The following is a 20394-nucleotide window of genomic DNA, read 5'->3' as shown; positions in this document are numbered from 1 at the left end:
CCTGTCTGTCTCTGTCTAACCTGTCTGTCTCTGTCTAACCTGTCTGCCTATCTGTCTAACCTGTCTGTCTCTGTCTAACCTGTCTGTCTCTGTCTAACCTAACTCTCTCTCTCTCTCTCTCTGTGTAGAGGAGGACCAAGAGACCTCAGGGGATTTTGGCAGTGGGGGCGCTGTCATTCTCCTTGATGACCAGTCTGTCTCTGTTTAACCTGTCTGTCTCTGTCTAACCTGTCTGTCTCTGTCTAACCTGTCTATCTCTGTCTAACATGTCTGTCTCTGTCTAACCTGTCTGTCTCTGTCTAACCTATCTGTCTCGGTCTAACCTGTCTGCCTCTCTGTCTAACCTGTCTGACTCTCTGTCTAACCTGTCTGTCTCTGTCTAACCTGTCTGTCTCTGTCTAACCTATCTGCCTCTCTGTCTAACCTGTCTGTCTCTTTCTAACCTGTCTGTCTCTTTCTAATCTATCCGTCTCTGTCTAACCTGTCTGTCTCTGTTTAACCTGTCTGTCTCTGTCTAACCTGTCTGTCTCTGTCTAACCTGTCTGTCTCTGTCTAACATGTCTGTCTCTGTCTAACCTGTCTGTCTCTGTCTAACCTATCTGTCTCGGTCTAACCTGTCTGCCTCTCTGTCTAACCTGTCTGACTCTTTGTCTAACCTGTCTGTCTCTGTCTCTTTATTTAACCCATCTGTCTCTCTGTCTAAATGTGTGTCTAACCTGTCTGTCTCTGTCTAACCTGTCTGTCTCTGTCTAACCTGTCTGCCTATCTGTCTAACCTGTCTGTCTCTGTCTAACCTGTCTGTCTCTGTCTAACCTAACTCTCTCTCTCTCTCTCTCTGTGTAGAGGAGGACCAAGAGACCTCAGGGGATTTTGGCAGTGGGGGCGCTGTCATTCTCCTTGATGACCAGGAGGAGGAGCCAGCTCAGAGTGGGAGGAGCCGGCAGAAGCAGAGGCGGGGCCGGATCCATCCCAGAGGGGCCATTGAGGATGACGAGGACGAGGAAGATGACAAAGATGACGAGATTGGCTACATCTGGTAGCTCCGCCCCCACCTGTTCTCCCATCAACCAACCAGGGACCCCCGTTAACTCTGAACAGACCTGAAGCCATTCCAGCGTCTCCTTCGTACCCCTCAGCGTCAACTCTGTGTTCAACTGACTATCCCCTCCTCTATGCCTCTTGTTCACCTTGAAACTTTCTCTCCGCTACTCAACCTTCATATAGTGTGTCCCTCCTACTCTCCTTCAGAGAATAGAGACGTATTCAATTCAAACAAAGACTGTCTAGTCTCTTTTAATGTGTGTCCCTCTGCTACTGCGTTTGTCCTCAAACCCTTCAACCATAGACTGACACATTGCTATATCCTCTCTCTCTCTCTTTCTTGTTCTTACTCTCTCATCTCCCCGTTCTCTCTCTTTATCTGTATCTGTGTCTGTGCGTCTCTGCGAGTCTCTTGTCTGACTGTGAGGTCAGAGACAGGTTTGAAGGTGAGATTCTATGGTGTGTTCTGGCCCTTCTGTCAAAGACTCCATTTTCCGCTCCCGGCCTCACCCCTCATGTTCTAGAATACCATATTCTCTGGTTCCAGAATATTCTATAGGCTCTTTGGTCGAGAATAATGTTCTTGCTGTTCTTGAATGCTCCAGGGTGTTCTAGAACCAGAAAGAGTGATGATGTGTTACTTTTTGTTGCATGTTCCCTGACTACGCCCCTGTGGAAAGACAAGTTTGGGTGGCAAGATACACTGAGTGTACAAACATTAAGGACACTTTCCTAATATTGAGTTGCACCCTGCCCTTTTGCCCTCAGAACAGACTCAATTTGTCAGGGCATGGACTCTACAAGTTGTCGAAAGCGTTCCACAGGGATGCTGGCCCATGTTGACTCCAATACTTCCCACAGTTGTGTCAAGTTGGCTAGATGTGCTTTGGGTGGTGGACCATTCTTGATACACATGGGAGCGTGAAAAACCCAGCTGCGTGGCAGTTCTTGGCATAAACCGGTGCGCCTGGCACCTACTACCATACCCCATTCAAAGGTTTGTTTTTCCCATTCACCCTCTGAACGCCCCATATACACAATCCATGTCTCAATTGCCTCGCCTCAAGACTTAAATTCCTTCTTTAACCGGTGTCCTCCCCTTCATCTACACTGATTGAAGTGGATTTAACAGGGGACATCAATAAGGGATCTCATCTGGATTCAACTAGTCAGTCTATGTCAGGGAAAGAGCAGGTGTACCTAATTTTTTGTCCACTCAGTGTATAACTCTCTATGTATCCTGTGTCCAGTGTTGGAAAGGGACCTGTAAAGTAAGAATTTCACTGTTAGTCTACACCTGTTGTGTATGAAGCATGTGACAAATAAAATTGGATTAGATATTGATTTGACAATGTCCATATTGGCTGCTGCAGTGCTCCCTCCCTCCCCTTGCTGTCTCAATGCTGTGCAGTCTTTATTTGATGATTCCTCTTCCAATTGAGCTTTTAAAAGTTCAAAACCATGTTGTTAGCCACTTACTAAATAGCAACCACTCTCTTCAACTTGAAAGCTTTGATAATGACTTTTTCCCCAGCTAGTTTTGTACTTCTGTTTCCGTTGGAGGCACTTAGTCTGTAGAGCTACAGAACAGAGAAATCTAATTGTGGTCACACAAAGAGCCCTGCCATTATTCAGACCTTTTTCCAAACCCTCCCAAATCCAGCCTGCAGATTTAGAAACGGACACAAAGAGAAAATGCTTTTAAGGGTTCGCTTTTGTGGGGGGGGGGGGGGGGGGGGGGAGGCACAACTAGAAGCAGTGAGTCTGTTAAAAGGAACATACCATAATAGTTTTGTTTGTCATAGAGTTTTATTTCTGTAGCCATTGGTGTGTACTGTTGACTGAGGAAGTGGAACGTTCTATAACTTCTATTCTAAATGAGTTCCTGCTTTTTTTTCCCAGAATATTCCGCGTGGTAATCAAGTGAGGTCAGTTATCTGAATGTATCTAGCCCACGAACCCAGATGAGATAGGCTTAACCCAGAAGGCAGGCTTTTGAACAGTTAAGCCTGACACTGGAACAGTAGAAGGACACCCACACAATGCTCAGTGGCATTCCACTTTGATAATGACAGGCCTTGGATGATCAGACGTATATATCAAGGGGTTTCAGCCGGGCACTACTTTATCAGTTGTCAGTACTGTATTTGTAAGGCTTGTGTTTCATTGGTCTTGTGATGCAGCATAATGATACATTGCTCTTGCTTTGGCGTGCTTTGGCGTGCTTTGGCGTGCTTTGGCGTGCTTTGGCCAGCGGGAACACATCTTGAACGGATCTTTGATTAAAGTGTGAGACTCTTGTGATTGACACTTTGGCTCATCCCTTACGGAAAAAGATTCCAGTCAGAGTGCAGTATAACTGTTGCTTTTACTACAGTAATTAGGCAGTTTAACTGCAGTTATTCTGCAATTACTGCGTCCAAAATACCACAGTCGACTGCGCTTACTACAGTTTGCAGTTTTCAATCTGTTTATGAAAGGGATCCAGCACTGACTAAAACTTCACACAATACATCACGGAGCTCTTCTACTCTTCAGCCAATCAGTTGGCACCACTGATGTTTCAATCTGTAAAATACAAGTGTAGTTCCAGGCAGGCACACAGCTAATTAGAAAACAGCCTATCACGACCTAACACTGATTGCTCACTTTCAAATCTCCCACTCTCTCACTCTTCCTCTGCTCCCTCTCTCACAGCCTTCCACTCCCTCTAGCTCCCCCTCTCTCTTGCTCCTCTTCACTATCATTTTGTCACTCGCTTATTTTCCCTATTTTTCTCCCTCTCTCTACCCTCCTCTCTCTCTCTCACTCTCTCCTCTGTTTTTCACACTGGGGGAATGTGTGAGGGAGTTTTACAGCCATGGCGCTCCTCTCTCTCGTTTCCCTTATTTAGTTTTTTTATAGCTCAGAGATGTCTCCCCTGCGAGCCTGCCATATCGCTCACTGCCTTGTCTCTCAGCCCAGGGTCTCTGTGGAGACGAGTAATGCACACCATGATTGGGCGGAATGGGGGTTGTGGGTAATGGGTGGTCATTTGACGCCCGTAGAGTCAACCTTTCATCTCGCTCCAAGATGAAAGACAGGCAGAGGAACTCAGGGGAAGAAATGTATGCTTTTGGGTTTCGGGCATTCTTTCGCTTTCCCTAAAATGTATATTTTTCTCTAATGCCTATCCTCCCTTTTTGTTCTCTGTTCTTATTTGTTTCTTCCTTCCCCCTCTCTCTCCTTCCCCCTCTCTAACTATTTCAATGTCCCTCAACCATAACAATATACAGTTGAAGTCGGAAGTTTACATACACATTAGCCAAATACATTTTTAAAATTTTTTTTTTTTTTTTTTTTTTTACAATTCTTGACATTTAATCCTAGTAAAAATTCCCTGTTTTAGGTCACTCAGGATCACCACTTTATTTTAAGAATGTGAAATGTCAGAATAATAGTAGAGAGAACCATTTATTTCAGCTTTTATTTCTTTCACCACATTCTCAGTGGGTCAGAAATTTACATACACTCAATTAGTATTTGGTAGCATTGCCTTAAAATTGTTTAACTTGGGTCAAACATTTCGGGTAGCCTTCCACAAACTTCCCACAATAAGTTGGGTGAATTTTGGCCCATTCCTCCTGACAGAACTGGTGTAATTGAGTCAGGTTTGTAGGCCTCCTTGCTCGCACACGCTTTTTCCGTTCTGCCCATAAATGTTATATTGGTTTGAGGTCAGGGCTTTGTGAAGACCACTCCAATACCTTGACTTTGTTGTCCTTAAGCCATTTTGCCATTTTGCCACAACTTTGGAAGTATGCTTGGGGTCATTGTCCATTTGGAAGACCAAGCTTTAACTTTAACTGATGTCTTGAGATGTTGCTTCAATATATCCACATAATTTTCCTCCCTCATAATGCCATCTATTTTATGAAGTGCACCCGTCCCTTCTGCAGCAAAGCACCCCCACAACATGATGCTGCCACCCCCGTGCTTCACAGTTGCAAGCCTCCCCCTTTTTCCTCCAAACATAACGATGGTCATTATTGCCAAACAGTTCCATTTTTGTTTCATCAGACCAGAGGACATTTCTCCAAAAAGTACGATCTTGTCCCCATGTGCAGTTTGAAACCAGTCTGGCTTTTTTTATGGTGGTTTTGGAGCAGTGGCTTCTTCCTTGCTGAGCGACTTTTCAGGTTATGTCTATAGAGGAATCGTTTTACTGTGAATATAGATACTTTTGTACCTGTTTCCTCCAGCATCTTCACAAGGTACTTTGCTGTTGTTCTGGGATTGATTTGCACTTTTCTCACCAAAGTACGTTCATCTCTAGGAGACAGAAAGAGTCTCCTTCCTGAGCGTTATGACGGCTGCGTGGGCCCATGGTGTTTATACTTGCATACTATTGTTTGTACGGATGAACGCGGTACCTTCAGGCATTTGGAAATTGCTCCCAAGGATGAACCAGACCTGTGTAGGTCTACATTTTTTTTTGTAGATTTCTTTAGATTTTCCCATGATGTCAAGCAAAGAGGCACTGAGTAGGCCTTAAAATACATCCACAGGTACACATCCAGTTGACACAAATGATGTAAATTAGCCTATCAGAAGCTTCTAAAGCCATGACATAATTCTCTGGAATTTTCCAAGCTGTTTAAAGGCACAGTCAACTTAGTGTATGTAAACTTCTGACCTACTGGAATTGTGATACAGTGAATTATAAGTGAAATAATCTGTCTGTAAACAATTATTGGAAAAATTACTTGTGTTATGCACAAAGTAGATGTCCTAACCGACTTGCCCAAACTATAGTTTGTTAACAAGAAATTTGTGGACTGGTTGAAAAAAAAATGTTTTAATGACTCCTAAGTGGATGTAAACTTCCGACTTCAACTGTATATCTGTGTATTTAGTAACAACTTTTGGGTGATTTCCTGTATCGATCACAACATTAACTCATCTGGTCACTGCATCCCCTCTGACCTCTCACCTCTGACCCTGATATTGATTGGTTGTTTGTTGATCTCGTCAATAACATGCATGATGACCCTTTCGTTTTTTTACCCTTTGCATCTTCAACTCTGACCTCTCTGTGTGTACATCATCCAGAGAGACAATAAACCTTCCACTAACACAATACACACACACACGCATACACACACACACACACACACACACACACACACACACACACACACACAGAGAGAGAGAGACTGTAACATACTTGTAACATGTGTGTATAAAGTAATCTCTTTCCGAAGCAGTGTAAGGCTCCTTTTTTGATCCTGCCATCAATCTGGCCTTGACCTTTGCCCTCTCATGATGTCTTAAGTGACCCTTGCCCTGTCCTGATGTCACTGCTGTCCCTCCATTGCCTGGCCTACTTGTGTACAAAGCTGAGTAACCCTAGTTGGTCAAACGTCTACAAAAGCGCAATAACAAAAGCGCAATAATTGAGAAGGAAATGGTCCTTCTCATTTCCAACCTGTATTACACAGTTACTGAACTGTCCTCAGATACACACACACACACACACACAGTTCTAGTATGACAGCTCCGCTAGTCCAAACAAACACATACATGGCCATATTTGCTAAAGTCTTCTTTGTTAATTCTATATATTTTTTACTTTGTAAAGAGAAAAAAATACTCTGTGAAAGGGGTGTAATATATTGCCATGTGAAGGCACCGTGGCTTTGTCCAGTTGCATTTAACAGACTAAAGTGTGTAAATCAATTGTCCTTAATGTAGCTAGATTCATGTAGCTCTTTCCATAGAAGCATAGTGTAGTGAGTTCTTCAGTGTCTTATTTTTCCCCTTCTGGAGCTATAATGGAATGTTGATGTTATGGGCTGAAAATATCTTGATTTTATTGTAACAGTTCCACAATGTTTGTCTGAATAAATTTAAGTCTGTCCTGTCCTGTACCTACTCTGTGTGATGGTCTTATTTAAATGATGTCCATTTTTTTGCGTGAACACACACACACACAAAATATATATTACACATACTCTGTCACTCAGGCATACATGAGCTAAAATCCTTTTACAGGTTTCATCGAGGTTTGGGAGTTGTGTGTTATTGCATTTTACATAGCTTATCCTTCATCCAAATGGCAATGGACTATATTGATGTGTCCCAGTGACATCAGTCAAAAGTTAACTCCCCTCACCAGACATGCATTTGTCTTCATCTAATATGCCATATTAAATCTATCGATTTGATAATGCCCTTTTGTACTCAATTTGATTCATGCAGCTGGAAGAAAATCTATTTTTCAGTCTCTCTCCCTCTACCTCTTCTGCCCTCTCACTCCCTCTATCATTCTGAGTCTGTTATGGCTGTGTCATGGTGATTTAAAACTAGGTTAGGGCTGTGATCTGTGACTGGTGGTGTGGATTAATATAGCTATGGATAGAAACGGCGCATTGGGCACAGATCTAGGTTCAGCCTACCCTTCTCAAATCCATTTGGGGAAAACACACAATACTGACCTAAGATTAGTGTCTGAAAATCAAGTCGGCTGGGCCAGCCCGGTATCTTGTTCAGTCAACGTCACAGAAAAATGAATCTTTCCAAATGTGAGCCATTCCAAGACCAAGCCTTCAAATCCAGAAATTTAATATTGCTGCTCATACACCACCTATTCTCCAAGGAAGTAGGTTTCTGGAGAACTGTAATATTGCTGCTCATACACCACCTATTCTCCAAGGAAGTAGGTTTGTGGAGAACTGTAATATTGCTGCTCATACACCACCTATTCTCCAAGGAAGTAGGTTTGTGGAGAACTGTAATATTGCTGCTCATACACCACCTATTCTCCAAGGAAGTAGGTTTGTGGAGAACTGTAATATTGCTGCTCATACACCACCTATTCTCCAAGGAAGTAGGTTTCTGGAGAACTGTAATATTGCTGCTCATACACCACCTATTCTCCAAGGAAGTAGGTTTCTGGAGAACTGTAATATTGCTGCTCATACACCACCTATTCTCCAAGGAAGTAGGTTTCTGGAGAACTGTAATATTGCTGCTCATACACCACCTATTCTCCAAGAAAGTAGGTTTGTGGAGAACTGTAATATTGCTGCTCATACACCACCTATTCTCCAAGGAAGTAGGTTTGTGGAGAACTGTACTATTGCTGCTCATACACCACCTATTCTCCAAGGAAGTAGGTTTGTGGAGAACTGTAATATTGCTGCTCATACACCACCTATTCTCCAAGGAAGTAGGTTTCTGGAGAACTGTAATATTGCTGCTCATACACCACCTATTCTCCAAGGAAGTAGGTTTCTGGAGAACTGTAATATTGCTGCTCATACTCAACCTATTCTCCAAGGAAGTAGGTTTCTGGAGAACTGTAATATTGCTGCTCATACACAACCTATTCTCCAAGGAAGTAGGTTTCTGGAGAACTGTAATATTGCTGCTCATACACCACCTATTCTCCAAGGAAGTAGGTTTGTGGAGAACTGTAATATTGCTGCTCATACACCACCTATTCTCCAAGGAAGTAGGTTTGTGGAGAACTGTAATATTGCTGCTCATACACCACCTATTCTCCAAGGAAGTAGGTTTGTGGAGAACTGAAATACGGTACCATGGGCTGAATTGATGCAGATTGTTTGAAAGTGTTAAACGCCACTTGTTTCCTATTATTTCCCCTGCAGACACAAGCCTAACAAAGACACTGCAAAAGCCCCATGGATACTGTCAGGATGAACATAGGGTACTGTTTCTGCTTCCTCTCAGGGACAGCAGGCGTTATCAGGGAGAGGTGTTGACAGAGCATCAATGTGTTGACAGAGCATGTTGACATTTGTCAAACCAGCCCCTCATCGGATTGTCATGTCCCTTAGTTGAGGGCTTGATTGTTCCTCCTAAATATGACTTGCTCTCTCGTTTTACTCAAGCTTAAAACTCAGCAGTACCACATCTGCTGTTGCTGTATCGGGGACGTTTTTGGTCGGTGAAAGGTGCAGATTAACGTGGCATAAATGGAAACGTGTCCATTATATATTTAACTTCAACCTGCAGCGTTAAGCAGTTTGGGCCTCTATATCGCCACTAAGCACGTCGAAAGGTTCTGTACAAGAGGGCGAGACACTAACTCTCCAGGGCTCCCTCATAGATGAAATACGATTGGCTTTTGCCCCATGTCACTCAGCTGTGGAGGCGGGAATTGTTTCCCTGGCTCCCAATCCCCTTTCGGTGTGACCCCTATGAGATCCATCGTTAAGATAGACTGCATGTCCCACCTTCTTTAAATAGAGGTTATTGGGTTTAATCCAGTGCATTAATAAACTCTTAATAGCTCTACACAGTGGATACGGAGAGGATCCTCGACCCCCTCTCGTCTCACCGCCTCTCATTGCTATTTATGAAGCTCTAGCTCTGTTCCTGATTAATCCACTTAATATTTAGGAGCAGATCATTAAATGTCTTGTCTGCCTCCAAGGAAGACGTAGAGAGGAAAGAGGGGGAGGGACAGGCGGTGATGTGACGAGAATGTAGACTAATCTTGGTACTTTCTTCCACAACCCAAGACACACAGCAAAGCTCCAGCTATGGATGCCTCGTGTTCGCACTTTCTTCCACACCACAAAACACACAGCACAGCCCCAGCTATGGATGCCTCGTGTTCACACTTTCTTCCACACCACAAAACACACAGAAAAGCCCTGGCTATGGGCTCCTCGTCTTGGCATTCCTTCCACACCCCAAAACACACAGCACAGCCCTGGCTATGGGCGCCTCATCTTGGCATTCCTTCCACACCCCAAAACACAGAGCAGAAGCACACAAGATACCAGATAGACTCCGCCAGATACACGCGCGCACACACACACACACACACACACACACACACACACACACACACACAGCAGCTGCTGCTTAAGAAGATGTGTCTTTAGCGGGGATGCTAGTTATTGAAGTGCTGATGAGTATGATCCCCTGTCTGAATGTGTGGCAGACAGAGAGACAGTGAGACACAAATTAGCATGCGGAAAAACTGCTGCTTAATTCCCTCTGAGGTTTCAATGTTTTTCCCTGGCTTTCTGAAAGCTGCGTCTTTACACTCCCAACTGGACATGACGTTGTCAGAGGGAGAATAAATGATCCAAGCATTAATGGGTATTTTATATAACACCAGAGATTAGGAATCACAGTCATTTGATCAAGTTTGATTTGCATGGCTCCATTTACGCAGTCATTGATGTTAAGAAAGAGGCGGGCCCAGGCTTAATAAACCCTGTGCTGATGGAAATGAGAATGAAGCACTAACTGGTTTAATCATTTGACACATTCAGTATTCAGGGGTCTGAACTCCACCAGTATGTGGCAAATTTTGAGTCAGAGTCATCTATATAGTTCCCCCTCAGCACTTATCCAAGGTCAGTTTTTGTGTTTGTCCTGCTTTAGGTCCGGATTAGGCCAGTGCCCTGTCACTGCTACCTCTGTCTGCTCCAATGATTGTACTGTGTATGTCAGCTCTTACAGTCTCCTGGTTGGCACTAAACTGAATGTGACATGAGGGACAGAGAGCAGGTGTGGGGTGTGGTACATAGTGATATGTGCGTGTGTCTTTGTGTCTCACCGCATCCAACCCAAAGCGCCACCCATCCCCTCCCCATTTGTTCAGTTTGTGACAAGCACAGGGATGCCCTTGAACACCTCAACATCCCTCCCTCCCTCTATCCTCTCCGTCCCTCCCCCTCCCTCCCTCCCTCTAGCAGATGGTCACAGATGGAAAGTGGAGCAGAGCGGACCTGATGGCATCTGTGTCGGGTCGCTCTCGCCATAACCCTCCCACACACACACACATGGTCAGCCAACCTCTCTCATATGGTTGTCTCTACCTTAGAGGGGTCATCAGAAATCATTGGAGGTCATTGTAGGTTGCAGTTTCTTCTGGGTCTACTACTGTACACAAAGACAGAACATGAGTTTCTCTCCTTGACTCCCCTTTACCTGTCTGAAGTAACAGAATGATATCACTCTGACCCTGTCTGCAGAGAATCTGTTGAGTTGGGGAAAATGTAACTTGTCTGACCAGAACACTGAACACTAGGCCAGATCCGTTTCCAGGCGACAGATTACAGCTCTGATGGCAGACAGAGGGTGATACACGGGTGTTTATATTGTATTGGAGGAAGACTGCCTTGCAAACTGCTGTATCATTTATGTCTGTAATATGGGTATCAGTGTAGAGGGGAAATTAGAATGGAATCTGAGATGTATGGAGGAGCACGAGGGGTTGTGCACACACACAAACACACACACGGGTACTGGTGTAGTACCATAAAGTTGCTTTCTTTAGTGAATCAATGCTGTCATCTAGTGGTGCAACACTGGGCTTTACTTTGGAAGAAATACTGTAGATTTTGTTCTACATTGCCAATAGAAATAGTTTTTTTTAATGCAATTGGAAAGTACTCAATAGTATATAGAGGAAATTAGAGGCTTCCATAACTGACAAAATCCATTATTCCACCGACCAAACTTTGACTGATGGATATTTTCATTTCATGACATTGCTCACTCAGCTCGCTAATGTTTTTTCTCTATTCAAGTCACTACAGAAGTTCAAGTGAACTTCAAGTTGTGATCCGTCGTAAAATATAATTTTGACTACAAATCCCACGTGAAACATTTTGAGATGTCCCCGCCCATTTTCGTATAATAGTTCATCCCTCCAATCACCGTGCAGATATCCATGATCAACATGAAGTTTTGACCAATCAACAAAGTCACTCACCGTCCAACGCGGTTTCCAGGAAGTGAGAAAAACCGAAATCACATCATCGCACCACGCGAAGCTTGTATAGAGGAGCCGTCATTTCACTGAGGACCGATTCAGCTAGCGTGGTAGCGTAGAGACCGGAGCGGCGTTGCCCGAGGCAGGTACGGTGTCGTCGATTGTGTTTGTGCACGCAAGGTGTCTGGTGGAACGGGTTGACAGTTGAATATTTTAATTGTTTATTGATGAAGTGAGGCGAAGTTTGGTCGGGTTGCGACGTTATATAACGAATAGGTTGGGACGAGTGTATAGGCCTAATTTTTCCGCGCACTTTGCCGACACAGCAAACGGGGTATAGTCTTCTTCATCCGGGTAGGTCCACCACTGCTGATCCAGGTCCCTCTTGGACACCCGCTTCTAGCTCCGATGGGTACACAACTGTCACCCTGGCAACCTAAAACCCGATGTAACGCCAGCTAACGTTCTTCTCTTTTAGGTGCTGACGCGATTACAGCAGGAAAGATGGCGGATGACCCTAACGCGGCAGACAGGAACGTGGAGATATGGAAAATCAAGAAACTGATTAAAAGTTTGGAAGCTGCCCGTGGGTAAGTGGTTGAATACGCAGTGTACCTGAGTGTCGATATGCCGACGTGAATGGACCATGTGATAACAGCTGGATAAGTGAGGCCGGATTTGGGAGTGGTAGCTTAGCTATGGTAGCTTGCTAACACAGCCAACATTGTAATTAACTTTAGTTCCCATCAGTATTCGATGTTCATCGTATACTTATTATGTTGGTTGCCGTGCTATTTGTAGCTAGCTCGGTTGTTTGTGTGTTGATGTCCGGCTTAACTAACGTTAGCGACATGTCAGCTAGCTGTTACCTAGCTGAAAATGCCGGCTACGGTGGATAGGGTCTTGAAGAACAGCGTGTTGGTGTGGTAATTACATTTATCTGTGTCCTAATACTCATACTAACCGTACTATTTGTGACGTAAATTTAGTATATAGAATGCCAGGAAGTCAGAATATCTTTATGTACATATTATTCATCCCTTTTACACGTGTGTGTGTATAAGGTAGTTGTTGTGAAATTGTTAGGTGAGATTACTCGTTGGTTATTACTGCATTGTCGGAACTAGAAGCACACGCATTTCGCTACTCGCATTAACATTGCTAACCATGTGTATGAGACAAATAAAATTTGATTTGATGCCTATTGGTCATTGTATGGATATATACAGTTGAAGTCGGAAGTTTACATATACTTATGTTGGAGTCAATTAAAAATAGTTTTTCAACCACACTGTCTTGTTCACGAACTATAGTTTTGGCAAGTCGGTTAGGACATCTACTTTGTGCATGACACAAGTAATTTTTCCAACAATTCTAAGTGAAATAATCTATCACAATTCCAGTGGGTCAGATGTTTATATACACTAAGTTGACTGTGCCTTTTTAAACAGCTTGGAAAATTCCAGAAAACTATGTAATGGCTTTAGAAGCTCCTGATAGGCTAATTGACCTAATTTGAGTCAATTGGAGGTGTACCTGTGGATGTATTTCAAGGCCTACCTTCAAACTCCGTGCCTCTTTGCTTGACATCATGGGGAAATCAGCCAAGACCTCAGAAAAAAATTGTAGACCTCCACAAGTCTGATTCATCCTTGGGAGCAATTTCCAAACGCTTGAAGGTATCACGTTCATCTGTACAAACAATAGTGCGCAAGTATAAACACCATGGGACCACGCAGCCATCATACTGCTCAGGAAGGAGACACGCTCTGTCTCCTAGAGATGAACGTACTTTGGTGAGAAAAGTGTAAATCAGAACAACAGCAAAGGACATTGTGAAGATGCTGGAGGTACAAAAGGATCTATATCCACAATAAAACAAGTCCTATATCGACATAACCTGAAAGGCCTCTCAGCAAGGAAGAAGTCACTGCTCCAAAACCGCCATAAAAAAAGCTAGACTACGGTTTGCAACTGCACAATGGGACAAAGATTGTACTTTTTGGAGAAATGTCCTCTGGTCTGATGAAACCAAAAATAGAACTGTTTGGCCCCAATGACCATCCATTATGTTTGGAGGAAAAAGGGAGAGGCTTGCAAGTCGAAGAACACCAACCCAACCGTGAAGCACGAGGGTGGCAGCATCATGTTGTGGGGGTGCTTTTCTGCAGGAGGGACTTGTGCACTTCACAAAATGGATGCCATCATGAGTGAGGAGAATTATGTGGATACATCTCAAGACATCAGTCAGGAAATTAAAGTTTGGTCGCAAATGGGTCTTCCAAATGGACAATGACCCCAAGCATACTTCCAAAGTTGTGGCAAGATGGCTTGTGGACAACAAAGTCAAGGTTTTGGAGTGGCCATCACAAAGCCCTGACCTCAATCCTATATAACATTTGTGGGCAGAACTGAAAAAGTGTGTGCGAGCAAGGAGGCCTACAAACCTGACTCTGTTACAATAGCTCTGCCAGGAGGAATGGGCCAAAATTCGCCCAATTTATTGTGGGAAGCTTGTGGAAGGCTACTCGAAACGTTTGACCCAAGTTAAACAATTTAAAGGCAATGCTACCAAATACTAATTGAGCGTATGTAAACTTCTGACCCACTGGGAATGTGATGAAAGAAATAAAAGCTGAAATAAATCGTTCTCTCTATTATTCTGACATTTCACATTCTTAAAGTGGTGATCCAAACTGACCGAAAACAGGGCATTTTTACTAGGATTAAATGTCAGGAATTGTGAAAAACTGAGTTTAAATGTATTTGGCTACGCTATCCTGGTCTAGGGGACTGCAACTCAGTGCTAGAGGCATCACTACAGACACACTACAGACAGACACATCACTACACAATTGGGCGTTGGCTGGTTTCAGGCCGTCATTTAAATAATAATTAGTTCTTAATTGACTTGCTTAGTTAAATAAAAGTTACATTTAATTACTTTTAAAAAATTTTTTTTTTTACAAATTTTAAATTCCTTGCGTATAGCAAGCATATGGTTACAACAGTATGTACCATGTTAGCTAGCTACCTAATGTTAGTTGGCTACTAATATATCGACCATGCCAGTATATCAACAAAATGCCATCTAACTAACTGGCCAACGTTTATTGACTTGATTGTTCTCGTCATTCTTAGTTTAGCTAAGTAGTGTAGTCTTGTGTTCCCAATGGACATTCGGTTTCGTTCGTAAATTCGCTGTGGCTATCTACTCCGATTTCAGAGCACTCTCGTCTGAGTGTACCGGTGCAGAGCGCAGAATAAACCAGTTGAATATGGCCGGTGTCAGTAAACATCGGCAAAAAAGCGTAATTAACTTGTTGCCAGCAGCACTGTTACAGTCACCAACGCTCTGGATAACATGAAAACAGCCTAACCAGCTCTGCTAGGGTGAGTAAAACGGTCAGATTGAGGTGTTCTCTCATTTGTGTCTGGAAGTAGCAAGTTAGCTTGACTGCCGTTTTGAGGTCAGAACGCTTGGATCAACCCTACTCCTCGGCCAAAGCATCCAGTGACATTGCCTGGCAGTGTGCGTGCGCTCAGAGCGAAACACTCTGAATTTTCAAACTGACAACGTTCTGAATTTACAAACGCTTGAAGCGCACTCTGGCACTCCAGATTTGAATTTTAAATGTCTAGCTAGTAATTTATGCTAAAGAGCTAGAAAGAGGTTGCAATAGCAAGCAGCATCGACTTCCAGTAGACAGGCGAATCGCTAGTACGCTCAACTGAAAAGGATACCATTCGTTTATAGTATACTAAAATTAAATGATAGTATATACTCATTAAGTATGTAGTATACAGTATGTTTGTATGGGTATTCAAACACAGCTATGTTCTCATATGCTGCGCTAGACTTAGCAGTTAGTAAGCGATGTTGGCTTGCTGTCAAGATATGGCATTGAGCGTGTCTTCTACTTGGAAGTGAAAAGCATGGAATCTATACTCGATGAGTAGCAAGCAGCAATCCAATTGCCGTGTCCTATTCTTTCTTTGGTGACGATGTGTAACGTTAGTTAGCGGTCATCCATATTCATTTTGATACGTAGTTGACAAAGCTAGCGCCGTGGCTTCCTCGAGCTGTGACTAGGCAAAAGGGACGGCGTTGTTCCTGAAGTATTCTTGTTGTCCACTGACGCAGAATCAACTGTCCTCTATAAACGTTACAAACATGCACGGTTGACCATTTGACCTATATGCACAAGCCAGCTAGCTACCCGTCTGTATGCAGCGTGTATAGTGAATGCAGACAATGTGGCTCAGTGGAACTTCAGCGCAGTCTTTGGTGTCAAGGACAGAGCTTGTATGGAAACTGTGTGCCCCCCTCCCTCACCTTTCAGACAGTGGAAGCCGGGAAGGTAATGTTTGGTTGCCAGTGGTGTCAATGTTGAAGGGTGCCAGTGTCACACAAAGGTAGATCCGGTAAAATGACAGAATCAACGATGTTTTGATTGTGGACACATATTCCTTTCTTTCAGAGTTTGAGATATAACTAAGACAGTTATGTACACAACTGAATGTGTGTATTTTAGGTTGTCTAACCACCTGTCCCCCTCTCCTCAGTAATGGAACCAGTATGATCTCGCTGATCATCCCCCCTAAGGACCAGATCTCCAGAGTGGCCAAGATGTTGGCAGATGAGTTTGGCACAGCCTCCAACATCAAGAGCAGAGTCAACAGGCTCTCTGTGCTCGGGGCCATCACCTCTGTACAGCAGAGACTAAAGCTATACAACAAGGGTGAGTGACTGACTGCATAGTTGTGTGATGTTGAAGCCTTGACCTCCTCATAGCAGACTCTAAAGCTACAGCAAGGGTCTGTTCTTTGTTTGTTTTTACTATGGGTCACTGGGTCTTGCCTGTGCTGACTGATAATCCCTCCTGCAGTGCCGCCTAATGGCCTGGTGGTGTACTGTGGAACCATTGTGACAGACGAGGGCAAAGAGAAGAAAGTCAACATTGACTTTGAGCCTTTTAAACCCATCAACACCTCCCTGTACCTCTGTGACAACAAGTTCCACACTGAGGTAGGAGCTCAAATCGTGTCTGTCTCCTGTATGTGTTGTCTAATTGTCTCTAGAAACAATTGTAATGGAAATGCCCTCTGTCTTTCTCTCTCCTTCTCTCCAGGCGTTGACAGCCCTGCTGTCTGATGACAGTAAGTTTGGCTTCATAGTGATCGATGGTAGTGGGGCTCTATTCGGGACGCTCCAGGGGAACACTAGAGAGGTCCTGCACAAGTTCACTGTGGACTTGCCCAAGAAACACGGTACGCTTCGTTCATCACACACACGGAGAGATGAGAACAAGAACATTAGAGATGTTGTCCCCCACCAATACCCTTTAGTCAATACAATTTCTCTCTCTCATAGGCAGAGGAGGTCAGTCTGCTTTGCGCTTTGCCCGTCTGAGGATGGAGAAGAGACACAACTATGTGAGGAAGGTGGCTGAGACAGCTGTCCAGCTCTATGTGGCCAACGACAAGGTCAACGTGGCCGGAATGGTCCTAGCAGGGTCTGCAGACTTCAAGACTGAGCTCAGCCAGTCCGACATGTTCGACCCTGTAAGTGTGTGTGTTTTAGATAATCCGTGGTTTATGCTGCATTAATCCATACTGTGATCGGTTCATTCTTTGTCAGGTTGATGCTTTTTGCGCAATTCCTCTGATTTTCTGATTCTGAGTGAATCAAGCATTTCACGGCCCACTGACCCCTGTTGTGTGTGCGCGCAGAGGTTACAGGCAAAGATTCTAAAGCTGGTGGACATCTCGTACGGAGGGGAGAACGGTTTCAACCAGGCCATCGAGCTGTCGGCAGAGGTCCTCTCTAACGTCAAGTTCATCCAGGAAAAGAAGCTCATAGGTCTGTTTGTGGCACGTTGAGGTTAGATTTTGGGTTATCCCAGCGAATGTGTGTCTGTGTTAGGTGTTTTTGTTAGGGTTAGTGCAGATTGTTTCCTTGTGAATGGTAATGATAGTTAGTGTGATGATTGCTTCCCATTCTCCATCACTAAATGTTTGTTTTTTCTATCCTTTATTTGTCTTCCCCTCCATTCTTGCTCTCTCTCTCGCTCACTCTTACTCGCTCACTCTCTGCAGGCCGGTACTTTGATGAGATCAGTCAGGACACGGGGAAGTACTGTTTTGGGGTGGAGGACACACTCAAAGCCCTGGAGATGGGGGCTGTGGAGATCCTCATCGTTTATGAGAACCTAGACACCATGCGCTATATTCTTCGCCTGCACGGGGCTGAGAGCGTCGGGACAGAAAACGGTACACACTCACTCCCCATGTGCAGTATATCCTCTGGCACCATGAAGTAGAACTGAGAAGAGAACACTTCAGTGTCCCATTCCCTGTCTCCATCGTCCTTTGTGTTTCAGATGAGAAGACTCTTTATTTAACACCAGAGCAGGAGAAGGACAAGTCCCACTTCACAGACAAGGAGGTAAACCCTGTTCTCTATCCCTTGTTCTCACACGCAAGTACACACACGGTTGCCTTCAACACTTTCTGTCCCTGAACCCATTCGGGTGGTTGAATTTGGTGTTAACTTGTTTACATTTCTTTGCCCTCTCAAACCTGTCCATTTGTGTGTGTGTGCGCGTGCATGTTCAGACTGGGCAGGACCACGAGCTGATTGAAAGCATGCCTCTGCTGGAGTGGTTTGCCAACAACTACAAGAAGTTTGGAGCCACGCTGGAGATTGTCACAGACAAGAGTCAGGAAGGGTCTCAGTTTGTCAAGGGCTTCGGTGGCATCGGGGGTGAGTCCACACCAACCAGTTGTTGTTTTATACAATTATAACATGGTGTCCTTTTGTTACGGTCATGTTGTGGCGGTAGTTCACAGCATGAGGTCAACTTCATGAACCTAATATTAGTAATGAATGTTCAGTCTTTATCCAGGTAATTGACTCTTTCTTACTCTCTCTTTCAGGATGCTTGCGGTACAGGGTGGATTTCCAGGCCATAGATTACCAGGCGGAGGACGACGAGTGTTTTGATTTAGATGACTACTAGGTAGTCGGACTGAATAGGGGAGAAAGAAGGGGAAAAAGGTGAAGAATGATGAAATAAGGATAGAAATATGCCACCTTTTTTTTCAGCGAGTGAAAAGAGACGTACTGGCCATGTAGACAGACATGCATTCAATTTGAACCACGCACACGTACCCATACATGTACACTTCTAATAACGCGCACACGCTGAAGACTGAGATTCTCTTTCAATCCAGAGAGGGACTACCCATCCTGAGTGAATCCCTGCCTTAGAGTGCTGGTTCCTTCCCCTGGTTGGATTGGACTTGACTCAAATCGTTTTAGTTTGTTTATTTTTCTCCCCTCCATTTTGAATGGATACAACAGCAAGTTCCCAGCAACCCTCGCTCGCAGCAACCCCCCCCCCGGTCCGATGAAGACTTTGGACTCTATCCTCACGTAAAGAACATATTTTCCTTTCTTTCCCTCATCGTGTCCTTGCCCTACCTCCTCCTCTCCCCCCTTAATGCTTTTTATATATATATTTAGGCTTTTTATTTTTTACTGGTAATTGCTGCTGTTGTATTTAATTTTTTACCTGGGTTTCTGTAGAGAAAGGGGGGTATTAAATTTTAACTGCTGAAACCCATTGCTACCTCCTCATCCACTGTGGTCTCAATCATGTGGAGTGTGTCGTTCCCAGAGGAACTGGCTCTACCGGCTCCCCTGCTAATGAAAAATGTTTATTTCACCCATGAGCTTCAGTGGCTGTAGAACGTGTGAACTGTTTATATGCCATCCTGTGCATGTATTTTATACTGAACAAAAATATAAATGCAACAATAAGATTTTTACTAAGCTACAGTTCATAAGGAAATTGAAATCTATGGATTTCACATGACTGGGAATACAGAGATGTACTCGGTTAGACCACTGGTCAGGTTTCTCAAGTCTCGATCAACAGTGGTCAAAGGGTAAGGAGAAAATGGAGTTCAGGAGATTAACCCTATCACCCATTCTACACGTTTAATTTATCACATATGTAAGAACACATTTTCCCAGGCATTGCTCAAGTTGGCCTTTACATCCCTGTTTGAAGAGATACATGCCTAGATTGTCATTTTAGCCATTATATCCACTGTCTTTTCAAATGATCTGCTGCTTGTTTAGTGTTTTAGAAGTACTGCAGAATGAATGTTTCCACAATCAACACAAATCTTCCACCCATCAGCCCCCTCACATCATTCTCTAATATTACCTGACCCAACAGAAATTATTTTTTTTTAGTTGGCAGTCCTGGTGCCGGGAAGGAGAAGTGTTCATCATACTGCTTGTAAAATGCAAGTCATTGCTGAGCCTGATAGAAAGGATATTTAATATCGTTACAATAAGTGATGATTACTGATAAAGCTTTGTGTTTCCCAGTATGTTAACATCTTCAACCATTTGTCATTTTGTTTGGGGTGTCACTGGAGGTGCGTTCAGTTCACTTGGAACGTTTGCTACGTGGCCGAACGATTTGTACTGAACTACACGTGTCTGCAAAACATTGAACAGACTTCGAGGTACATTTGGTAGGTGTGGTTAGCGTTCTTGGTGGGTTTCAATTAATCCCGCCTGGTCGCCAGTGTAG

The 20394-nt window shown here is 43.9% G+C and overlaps 2 protein-coding genes across 4 annotated transcripts in view; both read left to right on the top strand.

Annotated features, from left to right (window-relative positions):
- LOC110504900 (SPARC (osteonectin), cwcv and kazal like domains proteoglycan 1) overlaps window positions 1-6950 on the top strand; it is a 449363-nt gene extending 442413 nt beyond the window's left edge. Inside the window, exon 12 of the mRNA XM_090219561.1 lies at window positions 844-6950. Coding sequence (XP_090075687.1) covers window positions 844-1040 — 197 coding nt within the window. The 3' untranslated portion in view covers window positions 1041-6950. The remainder of the gene's footprint in view (window positions 1-843) is intronic.
- A 4826-nt stretch (window positions 6951-11776) lies between these two features.
- On the top strand, window positions 11777-20188 carry LOC110504899 (eukaryotic peptide chain release factor subunit 1). 3 transcript variants are annotated; one of them, XM_021583768.3, is made up of 11 exons: window positions 11777-11928; window positions 12261-12372; window positions 16349-16524; window positions 16672-16811; window positions 16915-17053; window positions 17157-17347; window positions 17516-17645; window positions 17882-18055; window positions 18166-18230; window positions 18401-18548; window positions 18722-20188. In XM_021583768.3, the coding sequence occupies exons 2-11, from the start codon at window positions 12287-12289 to the stop codon at window positions 18802-18804; spliced, it is 1332 nt and encodes a 443-aa protein (XP_021439443.1). In that variant the 5' UTR covers window positions 11777-11928; window positions 12261-12286; the 3' UTR covers window positions 18805-20188. The 3 variants fall into 3 exon arrangements, with proteins under 3 accessions (XP_021439443.1, XP_021439444.1, XP_021439445.1); XM_021583769.3 differs by having other exon boundaries at window positions 11793-11924; XM_021583770.3 differs by having other exon boundaries at window positions 11822-12136.
- The last annotated feature ends 206 nt before the right edge of the window (window positions 20189-20394 follow it).

Source organism: Oncorhynchus mykiss, chromosome 25 (genome assembly GCF_057628025.1).
Source record: "Oncorhynchus mykiss isolate SJ-2025 chromosome 25, ASM5762802v1, whole genome shotgun sequence".
NCBI classification, from domain to species: Eukaryota; Metazoa; Chordata; class Actinopteri; order Salmoniformes; family Salmonidae; genus Oncorhynchus; species Oncorhynchus mykiss.
Note: the sequence above shows the minus strand (reverse complement) of the source record. Positions and strands in the feature narration are given on the sequence as shown.